This window comes from Peromyscus californicus, unplaced genomic scaffold, assembly GCF_007827085.1.
Source record: "Peromyscus californicus insignis strain IS unplaced genomic scaffold, ASM782708v3 Scaffold_6__1_contigs__length_162567912, whole genome shotgun sequence".
Classification (NCBI taxonomy): Eukaryota; Metazoa; Chordata; class Mammalia; order Rodentia; family Cricetidae; genus Peromyscus; species Peromyscus californicus.
The window spans coordinates 3923843-3943791 of NW_026294584.1; the positions used below are offsets into that span (position 1 = coordinate 3923843).

The 19949-nt window shown below is 41.8% G+C and overlaps 1 protein-coding gene and 1 pseudogene across 11 annotated transcripts in view; one reads left to right on the plus strand and one right to left on the minus strand.

The window, feature by feature from the left end:
* The window catches only part of Magi2 (membrane associated guanylate kinase, WW and PDZ domain containing 2), a 1438220-nt gene that overhangs the window by 136260 nt on the left and 1282011 nt on the right, over positions 1–19949 (minus strand). For all 11 annotated transcript variants that reach the window (XM_052720134.1, XM_052720125.1, XM_052720126.1 and 8 more), the window contains 2 exons: positions 18196–18287; positions 7075–7267 (listed from right to left, as the gene is read on the minus strand). In XM_052720134.1, the coding sequence (XP_052576094.1) occupies positions 7075–7267; positions 18196–18287 (285 nt within the window). The remainder of the gene's footprint in view (positions 1–7074; positions 7268–18195; positions 18288–19949) is intronic.
* LOC128100256 (uncharacterized) lies at positions 14635–14762 on the plus strand (annotated as a pseudogene).

Here is a 19949-nt window from a genome sequence, read left to right on the forward strand (position 1 = left end):
CTAGAGCATGTTTGTGGGGTCAGTGCTCCTACCAGGCAATGGGGAACAGAAGCTCTCTGGCCACCTGGAGTGGACAACAGCAAGCAACAAAGAGACCCTGCCTCAAACAATGTGGAAGGCAAGGACAAGCCTAAGCCTGGCCTCTTCACCCTACAAATGTGTGCCAAGCACTCCTGCATCACACCCAGATATTTGTGTACTTTCACATACAGACACACAGGTTAAAAAGAACAAACAGAAAAGTACCCATCTTCAGGACCCACCCATGAAGTGTCTGTTTATTTCCCCCACAGTAGGCCTGGGGAAAATGAGTTGTAGGAATCGGGATCACGTTTCCTGATCGTTGCAAAAGGCTGCTGTACCTGCAAGTGGGGCCAGCAACACGGGATGGTTGCATAAAGGGGGCCGACGTATGTTTTTGTTTTAAAGAGCCACAGTTCAGCCAGGCAGCGGTGGTGGTGCACAGCTTTAATCCCAGCACTTGGGAGGCAGAGGCAGGTGGATCTCTATGAGTTTGAGGCTGGCCTGGTCTACAGAGTGAGTTCCAGGACAGCCAGGGCTACACAGAGAAACCCTGTTTTGAAAAATCAATAAACAGCCACAGTTCTATCTTCTGGAAGTTTGCTAGCCTACAAGTGTCGAGTCACACCAAACAGGTGGGAAATAGACCTCTTTTTTTTTTTAAACAAAAGTGGCCTGCTTATTATTTTATGTAACAGTCATCAGCTATATTCAATAAGGCAGTTTAAAAGAATAAGCAAACCAATTGAGATTTTCATTGAAAATTAGTTTGTACTCTCTGGATCAAATCCAGTATCAGGTTGACAAACTGTGAATGTTGAATCTCAACAGAGTGTTTGAAGTCTTGTTCATATGAATCCCGTATTACAAAATACACTTCATTATTAATTAGATAAACCTAACTAATGCTTCCAAAAACAAGCATAATTATGTGGCAATATGATAGGAAATTTGGAGCTAAGAGAAGCTAGTTTATGGTTTTAATTATTAGTTTATGTGTGGGGGTGTTTTACCTGCATGTATGTATGTGCATTGTGTACATGCTCGGTGTCCATGGAGGTCAGAAGAGGGTATTGGACCCCTGGAACTGGAGTAGCATATGGTTGTAAGCTGCCATATGGGTGCTGGGAATTGAACCCAGGTCCTCTGGAAGAGCAACTAGTGCGCTTAGCAACTGAGCCATCTCCCTCTAGTGCCAAGAAGCTTGTTTTCGAAATGAAAGTTGGTCTGCCATCCAGGAAGGGTTTGTCATTTTAACTTCATACCTAGGTGCTGGCAATGAGTGGGATACTAGGAGCTGATTTGGTTCTTGGAGTGTTGTAGTGAAAAACAGGACTGTTCCATTTCCTTCCTAACATTCACCACAGAATCAAAAAATGTTGTACAATGGAATAATAAAAGAGAATGACCACAGTTCCTGATTTCTTGTGGGGCCTGTAGATACTGACTCTTATTTAGAATACTGGGTAAAAATGATCTGCAGAAAGCCTGTTACCTGTGAAGCCTGTTAAGGTCACAAGCTGCAGTTCCAGCACTGACAGTGTGGCATGCCTGGGAGGGAGTGAAACCTTGAGAGGTGGAGCCTAGCTGGATCCTTTGGTTCATTGGCGAGCACCCTGGAAGGGGATTGTGGGACACCAGTCCCCCTCCATCTTTGTCTTTGTTCTCTAACTGTGATGTACTTGGGATTATTTCATGTGCTTCTATCACTGTGTGTTGGCACAGACCCAGAGCAAATGGGTCATGTCTGAAACTGTGACACCAAACAACCTTTCCTCATTCTAAGCTAATTCATCTCAGGTATTGGTTATATTAATAGAGAGCTGATGAACAATCCTGAAATAAGGACATCAAGGGGGAAAGAGATTTCCAGGAGATGTTCTCTTATACTGATATCCAGCGAAAGAACTGCATTTATTCATATACCAAGACATTAGAAGTAGCATTAAATTGCTGGGTGCTGGTGATGTACAACTTTAATCCCAGCACATGGGAGGCAGAGGCAGGAGGATCTCTGTGAGTTCTAGGCCAGCCTGGTCGACACAGAGAAATCTTGTCTCAAAACTACCACCCCCCCAAAAAAAGGAAGCATTGCTAAATCAACTAAAATTTTTGAGAGAATAATTGCAAATTAAGTCACTTAGTAATACAAAGGCCTTATAAAATTAATTAATATTTTGAAGGTAGTTTGTTAAGGATACTAAAGGGAGAAGAGAGCTGTAGAAGAGCTACATACTTCCTTCTTCATTTCTTTTAATTACAGAAGAACTGAGATCCAAGCTAGTGCTATTATGATTTGATATATCTGAGCTTTTTCTTTAAGATATAGTTAATTAGTATTTAATATAAAAAGATAATTTTCATTTGTGAGAAATGTACTGAGGTCATAAAAGAACAAAATGTCAATTTTGTTTCCTTTCCCTGCTTTGAACTAGAATTGGGTGTTTCTGTCTGTAAAATATACCCTCCTTGCTGGAAAGCATCCTTCAAAGACAGGCTGTTATTGTCTTGGTGAAGCACATGTCCTTTATCAGTCCTTGTGAAAGTTGGAAATAAAGTGATTAGAGATAGTCTTGGAAAAGAAAAACAAACAATTATTATGCTGCTACATTAAATTGAAAATCTCCAGAGTTATTGGACCAAATCAGTAACTAAATGTCATAGGCAATGACAAGAGAGATCTCATTTTCTGGCTGTCATATTTTAGAGGAGTTGAGAGCTGTGGTTGTCAGTAAATCGGCAACTAAGAAAAATTATGTGTCTTTGGAGTAAGTGGCTGGGAGTGGCTAGATTGTGGGTTCTCGAGAGTGAGAGAATCACTGACTAAGTCAATGTGAGTGATCCTTGGGTAACAGGAAGAGTAAAATTCACCATCAGGGCACTTTCCTATTGCATTTGGATCCCTTTCCAACCTCCTGAGAAAAATCCCTTTATCATCAGCAAAATGAGCATGTTTTAAGTCAGGCAGTTAACTGGGAGGACTTCCAAGCCTCCCCAGGGTTGCTCTGGTCTCTGACACTTGGTATTTGTAGCACTGCTGTCTATGACAAGTTGATGTTAAATGCTTCCTATTCAGCTGGTTCTTCATTTGAGCAGGACTGCTGTCTTTCCAAACCTCTCTGTGGTGTAGCCATCAACAGGGTTAGGATAATACAGCAAAAGGCCAGGCAACTCAACACCACGTACACTAAAAAATTATCAACTTCTCAGGGTACCTGGTGCCTTTTGGTTCATTCACACATGGTCACTCAAAATCTAGTCACTTAGCGTTTCCTCAAGTCAAGACTTAAGTTTTAGGTTAGGTTTTGTTCTGACCCCACTGGTGACACTAGAAATCATTGTGACACTTTACTGGAAGAGACTCTTCGTTTGGGAGAGTGGGGATGGCTGATGGTGCCCGCAGGTGAGAAGCCTTGGACTCAAGCATTTACTATTGGTGGGACTTGCTTCCCATTGTCACATTGTTGGTCTAAACTTCATATGCTAATTGTTAAAACTGATTGCCAATGTTTATAAGTAGGGAGAGTTGATAGGATTACAGATTTGTAATTTCTCTTGACTTTTTGGAGCTGGATCATGGCTGCCCATTGTCCAAGTCACCATGTTCCTGACAATATTCCAATGCTTCTTGTAAATACCAAATTTATTCATGTGTTCTCTAGGTGAGGAATCCAAAAGTCCAACAGGACTTTTGCAATCAGAGCTTTCATTTCCTTTCTAGATGCTCATTCTAGGTATCAGGACTTGAGGATTCTGTAAATACGATGGACTGTGGCTGCCTCCAGACTGCGATGAGTATATCTTGTCTTGAAGCAGAGCTAGGGCCAGGGGGCATGCATATGAATAGAGCCTGATACCTGGGCTGGGGTACCCATATGTATAGACACCCTCATGGGGAGGGCAGCCCTGGGTGTGGCCCTGCCTGTGTTTGTGAAGGCAGAGCTGGTTTATACTTGTCAAGGTAGACAACTTACTGGATGGGTGACATGTTCACAAAGGAAAAGGAAATTCACTTAGAATGGCAAAGGGTAGAGAAAGACCAAGGACTATGCCCACCAACTTGTCTCCCATTGCTCCCAGTAAGCTCCCATTCCTTAACTCTGGGCCGAGAGTTCTACTCTCCTTGGATACTGGAGAAAGATTCTGATAGCATGGAGACTGACTGTAACATGTTTTGATTAAGCCATAAAACTTTCTTTCATATTCATTCTCGATTCACAAGTTAGGGAATTCCTTAGGGATGTCTTACTCTCAGACAAACAGTGTGCATCCAAAACAATGTGCCCTTAGGTTGAATATCTCAAAGCTGAGCTATCAAATACATAAATATTTATACTTTCAGCATAGTAATTAAAGTCACTCTCTTAATATCCTTGGGGGGAAAAAACAACCAAATGCTGGAGTGGTGATATGGATAAGACAGCTCTCAGAACCAGTTCAACGTGCAAGGTTTGTGCTGGTGACTCCCCTGGAAAAGACACTGGAGGCTTACTACACTGCTTGTTCCTTAACTCAGCAATTTCCCATTTTTGATGATTTAGCCTATAGCTGAAAAGTTCTGCCTTTCTACTTTTAGTGTGCACATGTTTCTTAGAATTTAGTATTTGGAGCAGGCTTTTGTGTCATTTTACTTTTTGCCCAATGTTGTCAACCTATCTGAATGCTATGGTGCATGTGTTCTTTTTCTGATACATCAGTTTGGAAACCAGGACCTGCCTTCTCATAGGAAGCAGTATATCTGCACGAGCCAAGGCCAGGGTAAGAGGGAGGGGTGTAATCTCTATGGCTGTGCCATCCCCCAGCTCCCCAAGCTCCAAACAGTGCTGCTGTGAGATAATGCACCAACAATTTCTCTTCCTGTGTCTTTGTTTCTGCTAAGCTGACTGTTCATTTCCGTTAGCTCTGGACCATCCTATCTAAGTCAGGCTTGCCCCTCCCACTGCCTTGCTTCGCAGAGCAGAATAACAGCAGCATAACTTTAAAAGACATCCCCCTTGTCACATCCATCTGGAATTGTCCTTTATCACTTTGAAGAAATGGCAGCTATGAGGAAGTTTGTTTTCTTATGCCTTGTAGATTTCTTTTACCCTGGTTTTAGGCATTTATTTTACCCTCAAAGCATCCTGTCTTGAATTTAATAATTTTCAGTACTGGTGGTGCTTTCAAGGAGTCTGGGCTGAATGAACATGGAATCTCTCATACTGCGAGTAATCTGTAGTGGAACATGATCAAGAATTAAATGTACTCAGAAGCCAGGTAGAAAGAAGCTGGTAAGAACTGCAGCAAAGATTGCTTTACAAAAGTCACATGACCTACAAATGGCAAGAGTACTTTTGTGCAATATTTGGCCTGTACTCCAACAACTTGGGTTGATTAGAACAAAATTTAATTTGCAATAATCAGCTAGTGGCAAGGAGAGCATGAAATTGTGTTGGTATACTGGATTTGTACTTTGTAGTGTATTTCTTCATAAATCAGTTATCTTTTTAATTTATCTTCAGGTTACAGTACATATAGCACAGCAAACTTTTTTTGTTCAAAATCACTCTGTAGGGAAGAGAAGCAATTAGATGTTAACCAAGCAAGCACTGTCTCCCTCCTGGCCACTCGCTCAAGGAGAAGGCATGATTCAAGGTGTTTTATTTCTTTGGGTCAAGTGGTATGCCATGGATTTTGGAAGACAGATGGTACCTTGTAGCAAAACCTCCATCCAGTGCAAGATATATAGTGGTCTCTGCTGGTGAAGTCTGATGATTTGTCTGATTTGCTGTTTGAAATGACTGCCCTTGCTCAAAGGCTAGTTTCTATGGGACTCAAAAAGAAAACGATATTTAGTCCAAGCAATAAATCTTATGCTTTCTATTCACCCACAGCCTGTGTGTGATTAGCAGGTGGCCTTTTAAAAAATTCCAATGTTATATGTGAATACATATGGAAGAACTAGGGAGTGACATTCATCAATGATCTGTCTTTGGTTTGTCTCTGGGAATGGGCATAATGTCTTGAGGTGGAATTTGGAGCTGATAATAGCATAAAAATGAGGACCGGTACCAGAGATGAGCCCACCTTGGCATTGTCACTAACTGACTGTGACTATTAGGCAATCTATTATTCCTTGGGCCTCAGTTTCCTTATCTGTAATGCAAAGGGCTCGTGTGACTAAGCTCACTCCTAATTTTAGAATCGAGTCTGCAGGGGGGGAGTTCAGGTGGCTGAGGAGATAGGCCAGTGGGTTTGTGGGACAGAGAGTGAGGGGGCACGACTGGAGTTGCTGCTTCTGTGATTGACAAGACAAAGCATGGTCAGGTCTTAGGAAAAAGATCTGTGATGCCACACCACTCAGTGTGAGGTTATAAAGCCAGTGTGGGGATGGCAGTAGACATACCCCCTGGAAAAGAACGATCCACTGGGGCTTCACAGTGAGGGGAAGCCAGTGAGAGAATAGTATGAGTATATGGGCTGACTTTGAAATATATGTCTTTGGTGGATTCTTTTTGAAGCCAAGAAAATAGCTGTAAAGGGAATAATTACTTCTAATTTATCTGTTTCATAAGCTTACAGCTATATGAATTATGTTTTCTCAGTGTGAGAGCTGTAGTTCCCCATATAGGGTGGTAGGCATATTGTTACCTTTTATCAGGCGCTACAATGAAAGCTAATTTTCCATCCTGGTTTCCTTATTACAGTATAAAAATGCTGTAGTTTTTTTGTTTGTAAACACAATGAGAAACATTTTCAAAGGCACATTTTCCATTATTATAATGTTTTCCTCATAACAAGCATGGACCAAAGAGCACAGAGCAGACACATCTTGAATCAGCCCCAGGCTTCCTAGGAAATTTTAATGACTGCATTTAAAATGTCGGCCTCAAAGGCTGGATTAGTGGGGTTGAAAAGCTCCATTTCGGAAAATAGTTACTTGTAGAACATCTAGTTTGTTTCTTTCCCCACATAACACAGAAACCAATTTTAAGTTTGCTCTGCTTCCTCATCATCTCCCCGGAGCGTCCCACTGCCTCACGCCCAACTCTTGCCGCCCACCTCAGTACGTACCTCCACATAGCACCTTTCTTCTCACAGTGAGGTTCACCTGCCCGTTGCGGGCTGCGTGGTGCATAAGGTCGATGACGTAGCGGTGGGTCTTGCCAGCCACCGGGATCCCATCCACATAGACAAGCTCATCTCCTGGATGTAGACGGCCGTCTCTGTCGGCGGAGCCCATGGCGATGACGGCTCCAATCAAAATCTAGAAACGAGGAGAGAGCATATACATGCACATACAAGGGCATGTGCCTGAAAAGCAGATGCTGAGAGGCGGGGCGGATGTCCTTTCAGGTACTGTTTCCCATTGTCTACTGCTCACAGAAAAGTAAGTGCCTTGGACTTACTGCTGGTTTCCATAAAGTGTCCCACAAGGGACACTTGCTGACTGCCTCATAATTGTCAGCCTTAAGGGGGATTATAACTCAAAACACACTGATGCTAGCTGGCTACCACACACGACCTCTGCACTGAAATACTGTGGAGTCACACCAGTTCTTGACCGTCTAGGCTTGAATATGGCTTCTTAAGCTTTGCAAGCCTCACCTCCTTTTCTTACAAAATGGGGTGACATCGGGCCAGATCATAGGATTGCTGGGAGAGGCCACTGAGAAAATTTCATTTATGCATGACATCGTATGTGTTCAAATGTCAGGGAAACCACTTGTGGTTCACCATTAAACTCTGACAGAGGTTCGGTTTTTCCCCCTTGCTTATGTTGAGACATTGGAGGGGCAAAGCAAAAAGAAAACAAAACACTATTGTTTTCTGGCTAGTTGGCGTACTCAAATGGTCTCAGCTGAACCTTCTCCAAATTCTTGTTTCATTCACTGAGGGTTTCTTTAGAACACTGTCTTCCTCTGCACAAATAAAAACATTCCCAGCTCCATCTCAACTCAAATGCTTCTGTGGTAGATACAGCACCACTGTGCCAGGAAGGGAGGCAGTGTGCATTCTGGAACTCAAAGTATTATTATAATACCCCAAACTAGGACCATGACGAAAAGCAGTATATATGACTTGCAAGAATCCAGCGGGATCTCTTGATTTAGTGACTATAAGCAAGACCTTTTTTTTTTGTTTGTTTGTTTGTTTCCTCAGAGGAAAGAAATGGTGCTTAGTATTTTAGTTTTGCTGTTTAACCTACAAAAACATTTCTCCAAGTTGTGCACAGCAGGTTTCTTTTTTTCTTTTGCCAGTACCTGAGCTGTATGGCTCCTGAAGGCAGTGGTTTCATTAGCCTGACAATATTACAGAGGCCTCACTCCAGGTTTTAAATTCTGATACAGCGATCTTTTGCTCAAAAATTGATTTCTTTCAGGCATAATAATTTCTTTCAAGTCTCAGATCTGTAGCTGCCAGATAGCTTGTAGACTAGCCCCAACCTGACCTGCATGTCTTCAGGCTTGGTACCCAGAATGGATGTTCTTGAACTTAGTCCTATATCTCATGCCTGTCAACATGGCAACTGGACCTGAATGTACAGATCTCTTAGGTACAGGCAACATCACAGTTTGAAGGAGTTCATATCCTTAACATTGCTTAGAGGAATGACCATTTCCTACAGTATTGCCACAGTCTACTATTCCTGGAGGGGTGGGGTGAGAAATAGCTTTGCTTCGATGATGAACTGCTTCCACTGCCCTGAGGAGCCTCTCACTTCTGCTGTCTCAGGAAGACTTTGCACCTCCTGTTCTTTTCCTTGAACCTGTTGTACCTACTTGCCATAGTGTAGAAGATGGCTACACTTCTGACAATCTATTTCCCATTATTGTCATGCCAACCTGAATGTTTGAATTTCTTTCTAAATATATTCCAATCTGCTCTTCAAAAGGCTCAGCCCACTATGGAGTGCTTCAAAGGTTTTCTGAGTGCTTTGTGCAAAAGCCAGTTAAAATAAGTGTTTGTTTCTCCACTGCTCTATAAAAGCTGCGTTTAGTAGGATTTGCCCAAAGAAAATGCTTCAACCTTTAATTTCCTGTATAAGGAAGTAGGAAAGTTTATAACTAGTTATAAAGAAAACAGTTTATGAACTTTTTGGCTAGCTAATTACCAACTCAAAGGCAAAATTCTGTTGCTAACCTATGAAAGTTTACAGCTGTGAGAGCCTACAGTTACAACAGGGCCTTAAACAAACCTAGGAAAGATAAGTCACACATTGGGAAATTCCTGTTACTCTCTTGTTGTGGGGAAAATGCAAGGATGTACGCATACTATTGATGCTACATTCTCTGTTGCTAGTTTGATGTCACTCGTTAAAGGAAAATCCCTGTAAAACATTGCTTTCTTGTCATATTGCTGTGACAACAGTAATTCATTTCAACAAATATTCACTGAGGAGTGCAGGGATGATACTATAGAATGCCAGGAATCCACAGTGCAAATAATAATAACCCTCAACTTATGGAGCCACCATTCCTGGGGTTCAAAAAAATGTAAAAAATATGCAACCTAAATAGTATGTTAGAAGATATGTACAATGGGCAAAACAGAAGGTGTATGTGGGTGTCACCTATGTGGCCAAGGCAATTAGGGTTAGAGTAGGCATCATTGAAAAGTTGACACTTTGAAGTGTCAAATGACAATGAAGTATACTGAACACATTTTCTCTCACTTTTGTGAATGCTTTGAGAATTTCATACCATGTATTTTGATGGTATCCATTCTTCCCCTAAAGCCCTTCCCAGATCACCCTGCCTACCAACCTTTCTGTTCCTTTTTTCTTTCTAAACTCATCGAGAACAGTTGATGCTGCCCATTGTACTTTTGGATGTGTACCCTTCTGTGGAGCACGGCCAACCCTTCAGGGGCTGCACCCTTAAAGAAACCGACTCTCCCTTTCCCGGCAGTTATCAGTTGCCAATAAGCTGTGGGTGGTGCTTTGTTTCTGTCTCCCTTCCTCCAGGCTGAGATTTTGTCTGGCTAGAGCTTGCACAGCCTTTGTGCACTGTGAGTTCATATGGGCTGTTCATTTCCTGCTGTGTCTGGAAAATACTATTTCCTTATAGTCATCTACTTTCTCTGGCTCTTACAATCTTCACACCACCTTTCCTGTAATGATCCGTAAGCCTTGGGAAGAGGGGGTGTTATAGAGATGTCTCATTTGGAGCCGAGTGTTCCACAGTCTCCTCTTCTCTGTACCTTGACCAGTTGTGGGTCTCTGTGTTATTTGCCATCTACTACCAAAAAAAAAATAGCTTTTCTGATGAGAGTTGAGAGATGCACTAATCTGTGGGTATAACAACAAGCCATTAGGAATCAGTTTAACCTTATGCCTATTTAGTGAAGTAACAACATCTGTAGGTTCTCCTGTGTCCAAGGACCTGTCTAGCCACGAGTTCTTGGTGGCTTCAATAATGGTGTCTGATATGGTTTTAAACCTGTGGAGCAGGCCTTACAATCAGAAGGTGGTCGGTTACTCTCACGACTGTTGTGCCATTATGCAGCAGTGGGCATGTCTTACTAGGCTGATTGTTGTAGCTCATGTGGTTCAAAGCTGGGTAAAACTGGTGCTTACTTTTTTCTTTTGGTAGCACATGTAGACCTTCCAAAACGGTGAAAGCTAGCCAGCAGGGAGGGGTGAGACTTGATTTCTGCCTGAATACATTTAAAAAATTTTAAAGCTCCAATCTTTCAAATCTTCTGTTACTTTGTTCTTTCAAATCTTGAGTATTTATTTTTATATAGACTATTCAATTAACACTTTAAATAAATTCAACATATCATTACTTATTAAGTAGTGTTACATAATTATTTCTATACGCAATAATATGTAATTATATTGTATAATATATCCTCTGCTTCATTTTTAAAAGTGTTGCTGTAGCTATTGACCTGAGTTGTGTGTTATGCACTGGGTGGGCATTACGACCTGACCTGTGCCTGGCATGCTGGAGAGGCATCGGAGGTGTTTGTCCATTAGTTAAAGGGTCTTGGCTCCGTCCATCAGGAACTGCTGTCTTTGCTGACAGAGGCTGACCACTCTCCAACTCTCTTGTTACTCTTGCTCCTCAGCCTTTGGCAGTTTCATAACTTTGAGTGTTGTATTTCATTGGTGATACAGAGATAGCTTTATGTCTCTCTCTAGTCAGGAAAAACCTGCTTCTAAAAGGCTTCAAATGTGATTTGTATACTCAATACATTCTATTATTTCTCATTTGCTATGTTAACTGCAGGGACTTGATAATTTATGACTGTCCTTTGTACTGTAACTTTTGTTGGCTTCCCAGTGCACGTGTTACAGACTGGTATAAGCTCATGAGACCATGTCTCAGGATACCCAACTCTTTCAGACAGTTGTTCGCCAACTTTAAGGTATATAGGTATCAGGTGTGAGCTTTCAAACTCTTCTAGATCAACCACCCTTGGAATTTTACAGGCCAGAGATGGGGTATACGTTTTGGGGTATGGTCTCAGTATGTAGCCCTGGCTGGTGGAGAATTCTCTATGTAGATCAAACTGACTCTGAACTCATAGGGATATGCCTGGCTCTGCCTTCTGATGTAAAGGTGTGGCCAACACACCCCACCTGAGTGTGAGATTTTGCATGTTTGCTAAGTACCTGAGCTAGACTAAACATTTCCATTTGGTTCAATGGCCACAGGAACTATGGTCTTACTGGTCATATCCCAAGCTGTCCCTGGCCCATTGCACTGGTCACTTTCCAGGCATACTGAAACTTTTTAGTCTAGATTCCCTTATCTATCAAGTCGAATCTTTCTTCTGATCTTGTTGACCACTGGCCATGCTGGCCGGCAAGCCAGCCCAGTCAATGTAGCCTTGCCCTGGTCATTATCCCCCTGACCTCAACTGACTCTTCAGCCTCAGACTCATTCTTCAGATTTCTGTTCTCCATGCTCTTAAAGAAACATTCTGACACATCTCTATTATTCTGGCCCAGAAGGAAAAACTTAGTGGGAAAACAGATAGAAAACATGTCTGCATGAAAGTCCATGCCTTGGGTCTTTTCTATTATGTTTTTTTCCTAACACCAAGTGCTCAGCCCTAAAATCATATAGGTATGAGCCACACTAAATGGACTCAGTAGGTTTTATTTATGAATGTATTTATGTAACAATAATAATGAAAAAGAGGCCATAAACTTGAGAGGGGGTGCAGGTGTGTGGCTCGGGAGGAGCTGGAGAAAAGGAGGGGAGGGGAAATGGTATAACTCATTATTAAATTCTAAATAAACAAACAAGCCCAAAAGAAACAAACCAACTTCACAATCCTACTGTATCTCAAGCTTTGAGGGCACAAAACCAAACAGTATGCACTGTGAAATAGCAATTTAATTCAAGCAGTTGATGTACCAGGAACCTAGGGGAAAAGACACTGCTCAAAGGAAAACAAGACCAAATCCAAATCACAAACGACCTCTGCAGCCTTCATTCACATCAGCCCCATCCTTCCTGCACTGCCTGCCCAAAGTCAGCGCAACCCAGCAGATCTGTTCAGCGACAGTCCCGCAAGTTGCCACAGTGGCAGACACTTCAGGTTCTTTCCTTCCAAAACAACTCCAGGAGTTTGCATCAGCCTTCAGTGCGAGGAACAGGTCTGTCCAATGTCTGCCTTTATTTTGAAAGGTTTGTCTCCACACAGGCTTTTCTCCCATTATAGTTTCTAGATCTTTCCATTTTGATGCCTTTTCATTGCTTTTCAGTTCACAGCAGGAAATTTCATTTTTGTTCCTTTCTGGCAATTTTTCATTTCTTTCTATTTCTATTGTTACTTAACTGTGAAAAGCATCTCTCTCTCTTCTTTTCTTAAGAAAAAAAATGCCTGGACATTTGGCTTGAACAGGAGCCCCACTGTTCATTGTTTGTGGAAGCCTAGTTGTCATGCTCAATGTGAACCCCAGGGTGTCAATACCACTTCATGTATATGGAGACAGAAACCTGTCTGATGCGATCTGTGAGATCTGTGGGTGATGAACACATCACCTTACTTGCCTCAGCCTCTGTAGCACATCAGCAATTAAATGAGGCAGGGATTGGGTTTGTATGTTATCTCTGAGCTCAGCATATGGAGAAGCAGGAAAGACGTGCTGATGGGAGATTTTTCTTATAGCAAACTCCCTGATATTGACACAGTCATTCTCTGAGATGCAGCATTCTGTTTTCAAAGGCTCTCTTTTTAGCATTTCCTGCATTAGGATGAGTTAAGTTTCTACATTATTGCTGAAGTGCCAAAAATTGGAAACTGCGGTAAGAGTATGTTTTAAGTCATTTAAATGAAGGAATAAACAGGAATAAATCTCAGTAAGAACAATAAAGATAACCAGAAATCCATGTAATCTGAGGCTTATCATAAGGCATCACAGATGCCTAGCTGCTGTGCTGAAGGGAGGAAGGATTTAGGAATGAAAGAACTGTGTTCAGAAGGTCTGGGATCAGGGAACCTGTGTAAAAAACAGGCAGAGGTGATGTCCTGAGCCCACGTGGGGACTGTGAACATGCTCACTGGCTCTTGCTTTAGTGCAACATATGTTCCATTGTGCTAGCCAGTTTTATTGCTTTTGTGTTGGATTAAGACTAGAACAGTAGTTCTCAACTTTTTTAATGCTGTGACCCTTTAATACAGTTCCTCATGTTGTAGTGACTGCAACCATAAAATTATTTTGTTGCTACTTCATAACTATAATTTTGCTACTATTATAATCATAATATAAATATCTGATATGCAGGATATCTGCTATTTGACCACCACAGGTGGAGAGCCACAGCTCTAGAAGGGCATCTCCCTTTTCGAGCTAGCCAAGTCTACACACATCCCATGACTTGGGCAAAGCCCCTCTACCTCTGGAGAAGAGGATATCTGAGGGTGATGTTTACTAACTGGGGTGTTGGTGTATCTCCCAAACTCCCAAACAGACAATTATGTGCCTAGGGGTCCAGCAGATACCAAAATCCATACTGTGAGGTGGATTGGAACATTGTTGTTTTGCTTTATATTCATTTTATAACTTAATATATGTGTATTTATACATAGGAGAAAGGACCTATAGGCTCTGTTGAATTAAAATGGCAATATTTTCATTGCTTAGGGCTTGTATGAACCATGATTTTGCCCAGGCTAGAGGCTCCTTTGTTCCAAGGTGTTCACCCTCCTAATTTCTTTCAGTCCAACTGTCTTGGATGGCAGTCTCAAAGGTAGTTGGGGAAATGAGTAACAGAGGCATCAAAGGAATTTTAGGAACTGTGGTCATGCTTGGTCTTAACTGGCTCCAGCCAGTTGTCATAATGGAAATGTCATTAGATTTGTTTTTCAAGAGAAAATGGGAATCACACACACACAAAAATGAACTAGTACCCAACAGTATAAAAATTCCAAGGGAGCAAGAGCAAGCCACAGGGCTGTTGGAGCTACAGCTGTGCTTCTAGGGCTGGCCCCCTCCCATTTTCTAGAGACCTCGCTATGAGATCAGTACGCACTCGGAAGCATTCAGTTTTGTATTGGGATAAGTACTCTGTTCAGTTCCACTTAACACATACATGTTGCATCAGGTTCTGTATCAGGTTGGAAGATAAAATCCCCATCAAATTGTAGTCCCTGTCTTCAAGAAGCTCATGGAGCTTTATATAGTGGTGGTACCATAGCCAACGAGGCTTATCCAAGGTGTGATTAATGCTATTTGAAAACTTTCCTCAATGTCCTGCAATATTGTCAGCTGTGATAATCTTTCACAGTCTCCATGGTGACTGTAAAAAATAAAAAAAGAGTAAGCTAATGGTTTGGTATGATGAGCAAAAGCATTTTAGTCAGTGTATTCTGGAACAGAGAACACATCTATCTGAAAAGAACTCTTGAAGTTGGTATGTCAGCCTGAGCATGGCATGTTCTGTCTGGGTTTATTGTTACATACTTTGCAGTATTGCAGTGCCCACTACTGCAGAGAAAGTTATGAATTAACATATACTGGTATTTTATTATGAGTTCTTTTATTTGGTATCTTTTAAGACTATGGTTTTGTTCTAAACAATTTTACCTTGGTCCAGTGCTGTGGGATGTCCTATATGTTGTGAATAAATAAAACGCTGATTGGCCAGTAGCCAGGCAGGAAGTATGGGATTGGCGGGACAAACAGAGAGGAGAGGCTGAGAGGTGGAAGTCTGGAGGAGACGCCAGCCTGCATTCCAGGGAGCAGCATGTAAAGGCAGCAGGTAAAGCCACAGAACACATGGTGACATATAGATTAACAGAAATGGGCTGAGTATAAGAGAAAGAGCCAGACAATGGTAGGCCTGAGCCAATGGCTGAACAGTTTAAATAATATAAGCGTCTGTATGTTTATTTTAAAAGTGGGCTACGGGACTGACCGGGCTTAGCAGGACCCTAAGAGAAAAACTCAAGCTACAGTCCAGGCCAAGTCCCTGGTTCATGAGAGGTAATTGCCAGACTTTCCAAATGGAATGTCTGTATTGTCCATGGTGAACTCCTTGGACCACAGCTGACATGGTTTATAATGAGATGACTCAGGTTGGCCAGCCACACTCAGTCTTAGGAAGCTGGTATCTACAGGACTGGGCCGTTGAGGCCTGTGATATCAGTCTGACTTCTGGCAAAGAGAGAGCACTAGAGGTGGAATTTGACCATGGAGTTGATGATGCAATTACTTGTGTCCATGTATGAAACCTTAGTTAAAAACGCTGGTCACCAAAGTTTGGCTTAACATCCTGATTGGCAAAATGGCTGTGGAATATGGGCGACTTTGCATTTGGGTTTTTTTCCTGATGTGGTTGTCGGCATATCTCTTTTGCATGGTTCTCATGCCTATTCTTTCACTATAATAAAACTACAATCATGGCACGTTTTCGAGTTCTTGCTGTGTTAGTGAATTACCAAAGCTGAGGAAGGCTGTGGGTGTGCAGGGCAGTTCTTCAGTGGCTTTAGACTGACACAGCTGTCCTACTTTCTTCTTTGTAGTTCTTAAGAAAAACTTGAATGTTCTGAGAATAAAACACCCTCAGATAAGGAGGGCTGGCTAGGATAGCCTGGGCTATGTTCCCTTACCCCTATAAACAGAAAGTCCTGGTTAAACCCACAGTGGGCTGCTTGGGGGGGGGGGTGTTCCCACAGCTGTGAGGCATGGGCAGTTGAGACTCCAGCTGTCTTGGAAAGCTTTCCTGAGCCAGAGACTAGCATAAAGTGAGTCTTCAGCTTCTGTGAGTACTGACAAGTAATCAGCCTACTTCATGTGCCCTGTGTGTGTACACAGTGTTTCACTGGACTTAGACAAAACTCAACTTATATACCATGAAACTGTTACATTAGGGTCATCCACATCTACAGCAGTGTCTATAGTGCAGTTTGGAGACACTCGTCTCTTTGCAGTTTAGCAAACTCATTTCAATTGATGTTTGGAGTCCTGGGTGGACTTGGGTAGATGACGACTTTAAGCTCAGTTTTGGCTAACTCTGGTTAATGGCATAGCTTTCATTTATGGAATAAGAAATATAAGGAGAAGATGAAATCCTTTAGGATGAATAGGAATTCTTCCTGACCAAATTGAATGTGTGAACACACAAGCATGTCTGAGCAATTCTGAGGGAAGCCAAATCAGACAAACATCCTGTAGAGGCCAGGCACCTGGAGGTATAATCAATGCAGTCAACATTTACATAGGTAAATGAGTGCTATGACATCACAGTCATTTGCATATGAAATGAGCTGTTGGGAATGAGGCTGGAGGACTGATCAGAATCAGGCTGGAGGACCTCAGAACCAGGTTACAAGTTGGGGGTGGGATGCTGCTGTGAAGGGGAGCAAAAGAATGTACTATCCTTAACTAAGTCCCTCCAGGAAGTCTGGAGTTCCTTGGGGCGGCATTTTCTTGGCTCCTCTTCCCCTTCTGAATCACTAAGGGAAAATGGGACCAATCTTTGGTCAGTGTGTCTTTCCATCTTCCTTGGCAGCTGGAGGCTTAGGGCACGCTGGGTAATTGTTACCCATTTTATTCCCGGGAATTAGGGAACCTTTCCCCTGCAGTTTTCTGCAGTAAGACACCTCCTATTACCTAGTGGAGCTCCTCTCACGGGCACAGAGGAGGTGTCTGCAGGATTCTGTCACTCTCGGTCTGAATGTCCAGAGAGACGGAGCTCATGCTATACAAAGGCCATCTACTTGGGGACAGTTTTAATTATTATGGGTTCCTTTCTTGTGTTAGACTGGTGTTTTCTCCTTTTGGAAATTTCTGCTGATCCATTTTATGTTTCTTTTGGGAAACAATCTACTAATATGATGGTAGACAAAACTGATGGTCATAGGCATTTATTTAGAATGTGTTACAGTCCAGGCACCAAGAGTTTTAACTTATGTCTTCTTTACTCCTTAAAGCTATTCTGTGGGATGGTAATTCTGGCTGCCCTCATCTTCCAGATGAGCAAACTGAGGCTTACAGTTTGGTGTCTCATATGAGCTAGGATGGGATGCATTCATACTTGCCTTTGTTTCCTTGAGCACCATTTAGGATACATCTGTACAATGAGTGTTTCAGGAAGGATATTTTAATATGAGCTCACAAATCTAAGTTCATTATGTTTTCTGTATCTCAATGAGTATTGCTAGTTTATGTTTTCATTCTGAATATGTATACCCATATGGCCATGTGTATATATTAATATAAAAATTACTACAGAACCATTCTCAAATTCTTTCAACTGCTGCTGATTTCATGAAAATATTCTTTTCATAATGCCTTAATTCAGTTTGGCTCAGGTTTTTTAGCAGAGAATTTGATTTTACTTCTATTTACCCCTGTGGTTTTTACTCCTCATTGTTTTTGTTGTAAGCATATATGATTCTGTGGTTTCCAGCCGCCTGTTCTGTCATGTTTTATGACTGCCTCTTAAAGAATCCCATGTTCCAGAACCATTGAATAATTGAACTACTCAAGAGGAATCAGTCCATTCTTAGAGACAGTCCTGTCACTCCCAGTGAGATTTATAGGGAGATAATGGCCGTGGAGATTCTTGTATTTTGTGAGGTATTGTTAAGAGAACTAGAAGAGAGAACACAGACTGCAGTCTGCCTTGTGGTCTACACATTTCCTTTTTGATACCATACTGAATGATACTCTCCCTGGTATTTATACACAAAACAGTCATGTGTGGAAATAATGTAGATTCAACTTACAGGCTGTCCAGGTTCATCTCCCCCGAGGATTCTGAAGCCAAATCCAGACTCCATCCTTCGAAGGTGGACATCCAGTTCCTTATAATCTGGACCTGGCATAAAGGAAATCCCATTGAATAATGAATACTGCCTCTTCCCCACCTCCCAAGGAACAGAACACATCAATGAAAAATTAATTTGTGGATGTGATTCATGAGAGTGCTGTTAGTCAATGAAAAGCACAGAGGATAGAAAATACATGGTGGCAAAGAAGTGCACACCCTAGATGTGTGTAGTCCCCTGAATGGCAGTGAGCAACTAGAGCATCATCCACAGGTAGAGAGAACACATGAGATTCTGAGTGAAGAAAGTTGATGGTTCTATCATTTTTAATTTTCCTGAGAGCTTTTGGATTACCTTTAAGAAGCTTGTCTGTGACTTTGAGGATGTTTGCTCTGATTTTCTCAGAAAGGATCGAGAGAGCAGATGGCAGAACCTGCAAGTTCTATTCAAGTCCTGCCTAGTGGGCTGCTACCGTCCATTTACAATTTGATGCATCCAGTGTTGGCGGCGGCTGCTGCAGCTGCTGCTGCTCTGTGTGTGTGTGTGTGTGTGTGTGTGTGTGTGCGCGCGCATGTGTTATAATTTATGTCTTTTTGGGTATGCTCTTTTAGTCTTTCCATAAGGTACAGGCAGAACTCTATCCAGGTCTAAGAAGAATTAATTAATTAATTAATATCTCAAAAGTAAATTAGAGCAGGGATATCCATCTAAGGTTGGACCACAAGAACAAAAAATGGACCTTTAAGAAAGATGGAAAACTCTCCTGAATGGCATTTATTTCATTTCTAGGATAAAGTAAAACCATGGGAAGTATTTTGACTCTCCAAGGAGAACATGTCTTATTTTGTGTCTTTTTTAGGAGAAGCATGCCAGTCATGAGAAATTGTGGATTTTCATGACCCTGTTAGCATGTCAGGATGATCATCAGTCTGGAGGAATATTTATTAAGCTATTTTGGACTTCAGAAATATTTAGCAATTTCTAGGCTTTAGTGGTTTAAAGGTAGTATTAGGAGCAGGCATTTGATAAATTCTCCTTGCTTAAACAGGACAGTTTTAGAAATTAGGATGAGATTTCAGAGGATAATCCCCATGGGACAAAAATCAAAATCTTAAAAACACTAAGCTACTTAGCTATAGAATATTAATAACAGTAGACAGGGCTCACTGAGTGATAGCCTACGTATTTCTCCCAGCCTCATGGTAAGGGCCAATACAGAGGCCACTGAATACAGCCATTCTAGGTAGGCTTTGTATTCAACTATCTGATCTGTTTTCAGTGATAAATGAAAGACAAGACATCTGTTTCTGACATATGGGCAAATGATAGTTACCTGGTGCTTTCTTAAGAGAGCTGCCCTGGCTCATAGACACTACACATGTGTATGCCGTGCAAGACTCACAAGCATCTATATTTGTTATGATCAAACATACACACAACCAAGGTCTCTCCTGTTCAGCTACTGATACAGGCCGTCAAAGAGGAGTAACCATCAGGCTTCCATTACCCTGTATGAACTTTATAATCGCTCGTGTTGTAAAGATGGGAAAACTTAGAAGCATTCAATTATTAGTTAGAATTAGGTGGTGAAGAAATGATGAACACTTTGCTCAGCACTAATGAGACACAATGGTCTTTAAACTCAGTAGCCTTTGTGCATCTGGAGGCAGGTGGGACATTCCTATAAAACCATAGCAGTATTTTCCCTAGGG